Genomic DNA, 10,170 nt, shown 5'->3' on the forward strand with positions numbered 1-10,170 from the left:
TTGGCTATTGTAAATAGTTCAGCATGATCTTTTAATGACAATCATATATAGTGATTGGAGAGAAACACTCTGTAGTTGCTATAGGGATAGTTTATAGTCAGAAGTTACAAATGGGTAGCCAGCCATCCAGGTAGGCAATCGGCATCACAGAAACCATTCCTGAGGCTACAGCTTAACTTAATCTTGAGTAAAATGTTAACAGTACTTGAGATATAGAATGCTGGTCCTCAGGGCCAAGTTAGAATCACACACTCTTTGTAAATTGGTTTTATTTCAATTGACTGGAGAAAGAGCAGCATCCAGAAGTGAAATGAGCAGGTAGCCAGGAGTTCTTGAGACGGGCAGGACGGAGATGGTGAGGAGTGATGTGCATGGTTAATAACTGCCTCACTTCCTCTCTTCCTCAAGGCCAGACCACATGGGTGGAGCAGATATGGTGGGATTTTCTAGGCAGTACTGTCCTCTCCAGGAGGGACGAAAGGCAGGACCCCAGGAAGAAGAGTAATCCCCTGGTGGCTGGGCTGAGGGGGCTGCTCTGTTCTGCCTGCACTGGTGGGAAAAGGAGCTGACACAAATCTGTCATGTGGCCAAAATACTTTAGGCCCCAAACTGACTAAGCCCCAGGAATCTTTCTGAAGGCGTATGAGTTAATGACTTGAACGAGTTAGTGACTTATTACTCTCTGGGTTATAGGTGCCAAAGCTTCTCCCTGCTAATTAGCTACCCTCTGGGCCACCCAGGAACCTTGAACTGTCATGGCCGAGACCAGCTGATGGGCTCATTATATATTCAAAGTGAACTTTTTAATGCTTCATTAAAATTGATTTGTCATCTGTCTCATAACTAAGATAGGAGAATCCCAAGTTGCAGTGGGTTTTTTTTTGTAATAACTGATATTTTAATAATAAACAATTTGCTTACTTTTTAATACTCTGAAGCTACAGTTTAGCCTTTTCTGCCTATAAAGTAAAAAAGTAATTCTAACATATAAAAAACTTTCCAGGTCTTAGTTCTGTGAGAGATAGCAATTAAAATATTTTCTGTGGTCCAAAAAGAATTTTCTAAATTCTTAGTTCCAGGTCTGAGGCCTGTGTTTAACATTGCCAAGAGTTAAATGTTTGGTATGGTAAGGGATACAGAAATCTCTTTTTTCTAAATAATTTTAAGAAAGCATTAATACTTTAAGAAATTCTCCCTTACAGATTTTGAGCAGAAATGTAATTTATATACATTTGTTCCTAAAGGTTTAAATCAGAACTAAAATTGTTTCTTGTACTCCAAAGCCAAAGAGTCTGGAAGTTTTAAACAATATTACATAGAAGAGGTAGAATTCTGAGTGCAGCTGCACTGGATTTGATATTTGGGTTTTGTTTCACTTGTTTGGTTTGGGTTATTGTTGATTTACTTTTTTAAGTAAATTACTCCATCTTCCACAGAGGATTGCTAGAAATCTCATATGGAGAATAAACCTGTGCTTATCTGAAAGCTGATACCTGACTCTGGCGGTTTCAGGGAATGCCTCCTGCCCCCAGAGACACAGCCGCTGCACGAGGTGGGGTACTTCAGCGCGGCCCACACCCTGCGCGAGCGCCTGAACGCCGCCCCACGGGTTGCTCTCCACACCGCGCTCAACAACCCGTATTATTATCTCAAGGTAGGAAGCCGCCATTTCTGACAGTTTAGTTCAGACTCCAGGCTTTATGTACCACAAAAACATTGTAAATTTGCAGTTCTAATGATCAGGGAATTGGAAGGTCAGGGTTGCATCTCTTTCAGATTATGTTAAAAAAAATTCTTTAGATTTTTAGAGGGCTTTTTCTAGGCCAGTGAACCAGCGCTGCCAACTTTTGATCATGTGTAATTGTCTTCTCCTTCACGTGATAAAACCAGATCATAGGCACTAAGACTTGAATTTATTGCTCCTACTCTTGAAAATAAAGGAAAGGTTTCCTACAGATGTAACCACAGATAATAGGTCAAACCATGTGGCTGAATGAAATTACTTAAAAGGTCCAAATGATTGTTTCTGATGGAAAAAAGAAATACTTTGGAATTTCATCTTGGATTTTAAACCAAAGATCTACTCTGAGAGTATCTGCAGAGCTGAGTGTAGAGGATGCCAGCAGTCAGCCAGGGATAAAACTCAACTCCAGACACACTTGCCAGTACCAAGCTGTTCTTTTAACAGAGAGTTCAAGACAGTTCAGAATTTTAAAAACCAACTTTTTTATGACCAGGTAAAGTGATCACTTTAAACATGTCAGTAAGCGATATTTCAATTATATATACACACATAATTTGTTGATAATTTGCTAAGTTAATATTAAATTGTTAATAAGTTATCAGCTCAGTTAAGCACCTAGAAATCTTGCAACAGAGGATACTTAAGAAATGACTTCATAAAACCTATGAAGAGCGTTCCAGTGCACTAGTTTCCTGTCCAAAATGGCACACGAACTAACGTGCTAAGCATTTCACGAGACTACTGAGTAGGAAGATGTAAATTAGTGATTTTCAATGATGGGGGCAGTGAGGTGCTTGAATAATTTCATATTTACGGCACCAAATATCAATTATTTTTATTATATAAGTGACAAATTAAAACTTAAAAAAAAATCTTTTTGGCCAATAGTAGGTCACAGAAGAGAACTGGTGTGATTTCACAGTCTTTGGGAGGATATATTACAATTCTCATGGTATGTTTGAAATTCTGTTTCTTAGTAAGAACCATCGATTTCAAATAGGTTGAAGAAAACCTGAGGATTCTGTAGGGGTTAGGATCTGCAGTGTTGACAACACAGCCTTCTTTGAGAGAGAACTTACAGCCCTGGTGGTGGTGTGTTAGTATTTATCAGTACATTGTTGTAATTGCTAGAATTCAGGTAATTACAAATGTTGCAAGTGGCATTTTATTGAACATCTATAAAATTCCATAAACTTTTATGGAAACCAGAAATGCATTAGAGTTTCATCAATTAATAATGTATGATTAAAATGAAAAAAGAAATGAATAATTTATAATAAAAATGAAAAATATGCTTATCTTCTTTCTGATCCTGAGACTAGTGACTAGGAGCAGGCAGATTCTGACAAAGACCTCATCCTAAGCAACTAGCTAACTATTGGAGAGTAAATGCAACTCACCAAATAAAGGAAACCAAAGATGCCATTCATTGGCTTACTAAATTTAGGTTAGGAGGTTAATTAATGTCTGGTTTTTGGTTCCTCATCATTTCTGAAAGATAGTTATCTTAGTTTACTATTACTTCTAGAATGAAGCACTGAGAAGTGAAGAAGGCTGCATTCCAAATGTGGCCCCAGACATCTGCATAGCATACAAACTGCACCTAGAGTGTAGCAGGCTGATCAACCTTGTGGACTGGTTGGAGGTAGGTCGGGGGGGCGGGAAAGAGCAAGCTGTGTCTGTGTCCAGCCGTCCATGGCAGCTTTCCTAGGATGTTTTTATACTTTTGGTACTTTGCAACTCATCCTTAATTTTTTTAATGCCTTGTCTTTGGTTTGGGAAGCATTATAAATCACCTTATAAGTTTCTCCAGAAAAGCAGCCAACTGCTGCAACAGTCCTACTCCCCAACTCCTGCACTCTGATCTCACCCACACGCCTCAGTCAAGCCAATTCTGCATCCACACCAGGTCAAAATAAGCACATTTTAGTATGTCTAACAAAAGCTAAATTTTAGGTCAGTTCTTTTATTCCACAAAATAAAATTTTAAAGTATATTATTAACAAGCATTTCCCTTATTGCATAAAAGAAAATAGAATACTAGAATAACTACACAACAGAGGTAGCAATCAGGAAGAACAAGGAATACTTGGCAAGGCAGACAACTGTTATTTTTCTTTAAGATAAATGATTATTCTTTCCCTCTTAAGAATATTAAAACTTAACTCTGTTAAAGACCCTATTTGACAGCTGTCTTACCACCATTTGAAAATATGCATAATTGGCTGCTTCCAAGAAAAACAGGCATTTTCCTAGGGTGATGGAAGTTGGGAGGAAAGGATATAGGGCATCCTTTGCTTTTCAACTTCAAATAGTTTTGTTGGTTTTTCTCTGCACATTTCTTAGTTCTTTGAAATAGAAGATTATTCAGGTACCATTCCATTATCTTCTTACTTGATTTAAAGTGATCATCAGTATAGTTTCTTGAATCTGAAGTTTGGTGTAATAAAAAAAGTGTGCCACTAGCAGCAGCGCAGTGTTTGACCTGGCTTAAATACAGAGCCATCAAGTGCAATAAAAGATGTTTAGCGATGGCAGAGATTTTTATTTTCTTCTGTGCTGTCTTTCAAAAGGCTTTTGCAACAGTTGTGACAGCTGCTGAAAAAATGGATGCAAATTCTGTAACCTCAGAAGAAAGGAATGAAATTATCCAGTATCCTTTTAAAATCAGTTCTTCAGTGTCCAGGTAGATAACAGAGAATAGTCTATAGTTTCTCCAGATCTGCATTAGAGATTTAACCATAGCATCCCAGAGTAACTCATTTCTAAATACTTACTCCGAATTAAAAGTGAGACCAAGTCTAAAACACTTGGTCTGAAACTTCTATCAAAGTCATAATCCAGAATTCAACAAAAATGTCCCCAAACTGCCATTATTGAATTCTCTGTTTTTCTAAGGTTATTAACGTACTTTCAGAAGTTGGCGGAGAAGCAGTTTTCATACTATTTAAAAGATGAGAACTAGGCAAGTGTTAAGCACTTTTCCATTTGTATCTTATTGACAGTAGAGTCTAATTACATTTCACGTTTTCCAGTAAGGGTTATAGTTTAATTTAGTAGTGTATATTTGAACTGTAAACTTCAGTTTACCAACTAATGTTTTAAAATTGAGATTTTAACCTTTTTGTCAAAGATACAACATGTTGAATTTCCTTAGCTACAGCCTCCAGTGCTCGGTTTATTAGAGCTGTTTCTGAACTAGAACTTTTAGGATTTATAAAACCTACCAAACAAAAGACTGACCACGTGGCAAGGCTAACATGGGGAGGCTGCTAGAAAGCAAATGAGTGAAGCCAGAAGGATAACAGCTTAAGAGAAAAAGGAGGCCAGGGGCACTTACACATCACTGAGGAAGAGGAATGTGCAATCCCTATGTGATGTTTAAACAGAAAAGTCAACTGCTTACCCCACAGAGGACTCTATCAAAACACCTCGGGAGTACTTTAGACTCCAGCAAATAACACGCTGCCATTGTAACATTCTGTCAGAGTGTCACTGTTATTTTCAAAGCCATTAAGGAATTATAAACAAATTGTTCTTAAACAGGTATGATGTATAAGTGTAACAATTCCTTTGTCCAGGAGTATCAGTAATCTGCAGTTGATTTAACTGTACTTGTTCCTGCTCCCCCATTTCTTGCACTGGCGTTCCTCACTTTAGTAAACGAGGTGATAAGATGAATATTCTGCTGGCTTATTTCTCCTGGTGACTGCATAGGTTCTAAAACCGCCTCTGCTGCCCCATTTCCTGGCCTTACAACTTTAAAAGTCCTGAGTTGTTTGGCTTTATGCTTAAAGGCAGTGAAGATTCTACCTCAGGATGACCCATCATGGAGTCTGAGAGCCTCTAAGGCCTTCTCAGATCACATCAACTGTATCAAAACCCAGATGAATAAAGTAAGGCTCAGGTGGAATGACATCTGAATCTCTCCCATGACAGCAACTATTCAATACGATGAAACAAACCTCAAGTTCATTATTTAATGTTCTATTTCCAAGAGAATTATGGGATGTGTCTTCAAGTATACTCAATCACATACCAAAATTACCATGCAAATATGACCAGGAGGGAAAAAAAAGTCCAAATTCAGTAAAGACCATTTTGGTCGCAAATCTTAGAACTATGTACCGGCAAGCCTTTGTGTGTATGTGTGTGCGCGCTCTGAGGACAAATTTAATGTATAATTGTTTTAAAATTTAATATATAATTTAAACCTCATTAATTCTGGAGTGTAAAGGAGATATGAGCCCAGAGGGCATCTAAGCAGGCTCTTCCCCGCCTCCCACTCCAAAAACTGAAAGTGCTTGATGAAATACATCCCAAAAACTGCTTGTCAGAATGTTGCCAGGGTTAGAAAGGTAATCCCAAGGTACGAGAAAGAATCAACTGCAAGCCAGAGCAGAAAGTGTCTAGCCCTACAAAGCTTCGAGAGAGACAATTACCAGAGCAGCATTAGTTAGGATTGACTAAATGCCTTATCATCTTCATCTAAAAGATGCCAGGATTCCTTATTCAGCAGAATTTAAACAAATGTACATGTGCACAAAAGGCTGTCAACTTGGAAATGAAGGAATTTATATGTAAACACAAATACCACCACCATGAAGAAGAAACTGGACAAATGTAAGAGGCTTTTGACACTTTGTGTCAAAAAAAAAACCCAAAAAACTTTAACATGTGTTAAAGACACAGCCTCTGTCACCTCAGGGGTCCCTCAGTGAGGATACGGAGCCGAGCTCTGCTAAATGGACATGATCAGAGCTAAGAATTTTCCTATTACGTGAAGTCTTCCATGATTTATCTTCACAGCAACTGTTTTTCCCTCAGTATTCTCTGTAGTCATTCCCCTCCAATCAGATGCGCCCTCAATCATGTTTCATTTTTGACTAAGTTAGTACAATCTAGGGAGAGAATGTGTGGATGATTCAGGACTTCCCATGTGTTGTCTGAGCGAGGCCGTCCGCAGTGGGGTTTCCCAGCACTCCATGTCTTACTAACTGGAAGACACCGTCAGTGTCTACAATGAGATTTCCTCCCGCTGTCAGCATGGTGCAGGTGAGTACCAGGTATAATCGTGTTTAGAAACCATTTCTTTCAACAACGGACTCATACGGCAAAATGCTTACACTGTAAGGTAGAGGAACTGGCCTCACAGACCAGCAGGTAGTCCTGCTTCCAGTTTTTTTTTTTCCCTTTTGCTAGGCCCTTAGTTGAAGTCAGCCTACCTAAATGCATGTCATGCATGCACTGAATCACTTTGATCTTCCTTACTATCTACTTAAAGATTAGGTAAGAGAGTAGCAGGCTAGAAACTGCCCTATTTTCAGTGAATATCCCCCAAAAAACTATAAAATTAAAACATGCACTGCATTTGTGGTGGCCATTAATGGAGCACAAAACCCTCAAGCCAGCATGTGAAGTGTCAACTGAATTGTGTCCATTCTTTAATACAGTAAAACCTCAATCAGAATACCTTACAAATGGGATATTCTGATGCACTAAATCTTGTGTTTAATGAAATGCTAATCTGAAAACCCTGAAATAGTTTGAAATTTTTCAAAAACTTGAGTGTGTACCACGCACCAGACATTGTTCCAGACACTTGTGACACTTCAGTGAACACCGATCTCTGCCCTCACTGCATTCTAGTAAAGGCAGTGGAACAATTAATTATATGTTACAGGGAAAAAAGAAAAGAAAAACTAAAACAAAACAGCAAAAAGAAGCAAGATGTCATGCTGCTTTTAATTTTAAACAGTGGTCAGGACAGGCCTCACTGATAATGACGTTTGAACAAAAAGATTTAGCCATGAAGTTTTGTAGGAAAAATGCACTGTAGGCAGAGAACAGCAGTAACAAAGGTCCTAAGGGCAGGACTATGTGAGCTGTATTGGGGAACGGCAGAGGGGGCCAGTGTGGAGATGCATGGAGTTGAGCAAGAAGGAAACTCAAAACTGAGTGAGGTGGGGTGGAGTGCAGGTGAGTCACGGCCCCACAGACCGGTAAGGCCTTTAACTCTGATAGGTAAGGAGCCATCTAAATAGAAGACTTACTAGCCCTTTAAAGGCTCACTCTGACTGCTACGAGAATAGACTAGAATAGGTGAGGAAACAAACGAGGCAAAACAAAGAGCAGTTAGGAAGGAGGTCACTGAAATCATCCGGACAAAGAAAGAAAATACCTTAGATGAGGGAAACAGAGACAGTGAGATCTTAGATAGAACCAAGATTAGATGAAGAACCCGAGGAATTGAAGGCTGTTTTTTGGCTGAGAAACTAAAGGAATAGAAATGCCATTAACTAATTGAGGAAAGGTTTTAAGAGGCAAAAATAGTTTGGTCTTGGGTGTAAGTTTCGATACCTCTTAGATCTTCACGTGGAAATGTCACACAGGGAGGCAACTATAGCCTGTCTTTAGGATTAGTGAGATAACCAAAGTGAGTATGACCAGAGGAGGCAAGGAGCCCAAGGTTGAACTCCGAGCATGTTTTAAAGTTCAGAAGACTAGACCAGCAGCACCAAAAAAAAAAAAAAAAAAAAAAAGCAATTATGTAGAAGAACCAGATAGACTGAGGAGCAGCAGCCAATAAAGGGAGGAAAATCTTGCAAGCCAACTGAACAGTGTTTCAAGGTCTAATGTTGATTAGATTTGGTGGTGTGGAAAATATTGGTGACTAAGTGGCTGGGTAGTGAAAACAAAGCCTGACAGGCATCACCTGTCAGATGAACGATCATGAGCCCTGGGAAAGCCATACTTTGTGTGATTCAGATGAACGATCATGAGCCCTGGGAAAGCCATACTTTGTGTGATACATCACAGAGACCACAGCACATCTCATGCTCTTGCACAAAAGGTTTAAGCTGAAACTAATACACACTTTAGACCTAACTTCTAGTTTACAGGAAGTTCAAAGGGATAGAAGAGTTATTATATCACAAAGAAACATTCAGTAAGACAACAGGCCTAGCTGTTCCAGAAAGTCAGAATCTTGTTTGAATCCCGCTTTAGGGAGAAAAAAACCCGCAAGAGACATTTTGGGGACAAATGCGATCTGAGTATGGACTAAATGAGGGAAGCGTTCCTTTAAGTGGGATAATGGTATCGAAGTTGTGTAGAAGAACCACCTTATTCTTAGGAGACACATCATGTGTACGTTCTTTGAAGCAGTTAAAATATATAAAAAGCAAATACAGCCACATAATTGTTCACTTTAAGTGGATTGTTGGACTGTTCTTTCGGCTTTTCTGTTTTGATTTTTCCCTAATAAAACTTGGCAACAAAATTATGGGAGGAAGACGAAGTTTAGAAAATTTTTAAGTTTTGCTTTAAAGGTTATAGAACAGAAGAATCGGGTAGTACAGAAGGATTACTGGTTTAAAAGACGACGGCATGTTCATTATGCTCATGGGCATGATCTAGTAGAGAGAAAGAAAATGGATGCAGGCGAGGGCTGCTGGCACTGTGTTCAAGTGAGACGAGGTTCGGAGCTAATGCTCCTTACCCAGGGCAAGTGCAGGAGCAGAGAACTGCTGGAGCCGTATCTGAGGAGACAGGGACAGGCTTGTTAGGTGCTTTAGCAGAATATTTACTTACAAATACCAAGTACTGTATAATTTTGAAATAAGGGAGTCAAGAGAACTCAGATAAGGCAACTACAGTCAATTCAAACCCTAGCAGTTTGGACCAGCTGGGGAGCATACTAAACAGACTCCAGCAGCCTTCCCTCCCGTCTTCTGAAGCAGTCTCTTGGGGTAGAACCTGGGGAAGTGCTCCAGTTAATACTGCTGATGCAATAAATGTCCTCGTTTGGAACCCGTTTTCTTTAGGGATGTAAGTCCTTGCCAAAGGCCAAAGATAGCTTTAGTGTTTTAAACCCTCTCTTTTTCCAGATTGCCTGTGTCTGTTTTAACAGAGAATCACACCTAGTGATGCTCTTGTTAATAGTGATTTACTGAACACATTACAGTAACCGAGGCACAGCACTACACCCGCACTGCTTTTTACTATAAAAAGAGTAAGATGACTGTTAGCACTAAATTCTGTAGGTGCTTACTGGAAGCAATTTCAGGGATCTTTGGGAGCTCAAAGTGTGGCTGGTATTTGGACTAATCACCACCTACTGGGTCCATCTGATTACAACTAATTTCAAGAAGTTGCCCACACTTTTTACCTTCTGAAACTACCTCACACATTATTTGAAGTCAGTAAGCAGCAGATCAGCTAGGACATCTTTTGGGTAAGGTGATATGCATAAATTTGGCTGTGGGGGAAATTTTATTGATCAAAGTGAAGTCCAGAATTTATTAACTAAAACATTTATTACTTGTGGCTCCATTCCGATTGCCAGCACTGATTTTCCTTTTCTCTTGCCCTCCAGGTATAAAAACCGCTCTTTTATAAACTTAAATCTACATGAAAATTCACAC

At 39.3% G+C, this 10,170-nt stretch overlaps 1 protein-coding gene across 5 annotated transcripts in view; it reads left to right on the forward strand.

Annotated features, from left to right (window-relative positions):
- Window positions 1-5,425, forward strand: part of ORC3 (origin recognition complex subunit 3) — a 60,696-nt gene extending 55,271 nt beyond the window's left edge. For 3 of the 5 annotated variants that reach the window (XM_032484570.1, XM_006178582.3, XM_006178583.3), the window contains 4 exons: window positions 1,513-1,654; window positions 3,273-3,389; window positions 4,318-4,397; window positions 4,915-5,425. In XM_032484570.1, the coding sequence (XP_032340461.1) occupies window positions 1,513-1,654; window positions 3,273-3,389; window positions 4,318-4,397; window positions 4,915-5,020 (445 nt within the window). In that variant the 3' untranslated portion in view covers window positions 5,021-5,425. Of the gene's footprint in view, window positions 1-1,436; window positions 1,655-3,272; window positions 3,390-4,317; window positions 4,398-4,907 lie in introns of those variants that run through there. The other 2 variants (XM_032484569.1, XM_032484571.1) reach the window with 2 other exon arrangements.
- The last annotated feature ends 4,745 nt before the right edge of the window (window positions 5,426-10,170 follow it).

Source organism: Camelus ferus, chromosome 8 (genome assembly GCF_009834535.1).
Source record: "Camelus ferus isolate YT-003-E chromosome 8, BCGSAC_Cfer_1.0, whole genome shotgun sequence".
Taxonomy (NCBI): Eukaryota; Metazoa; Chordata; class Mammalia; order Artiodactyla; family Camelidae; genus Camelus; species Camelus ferus.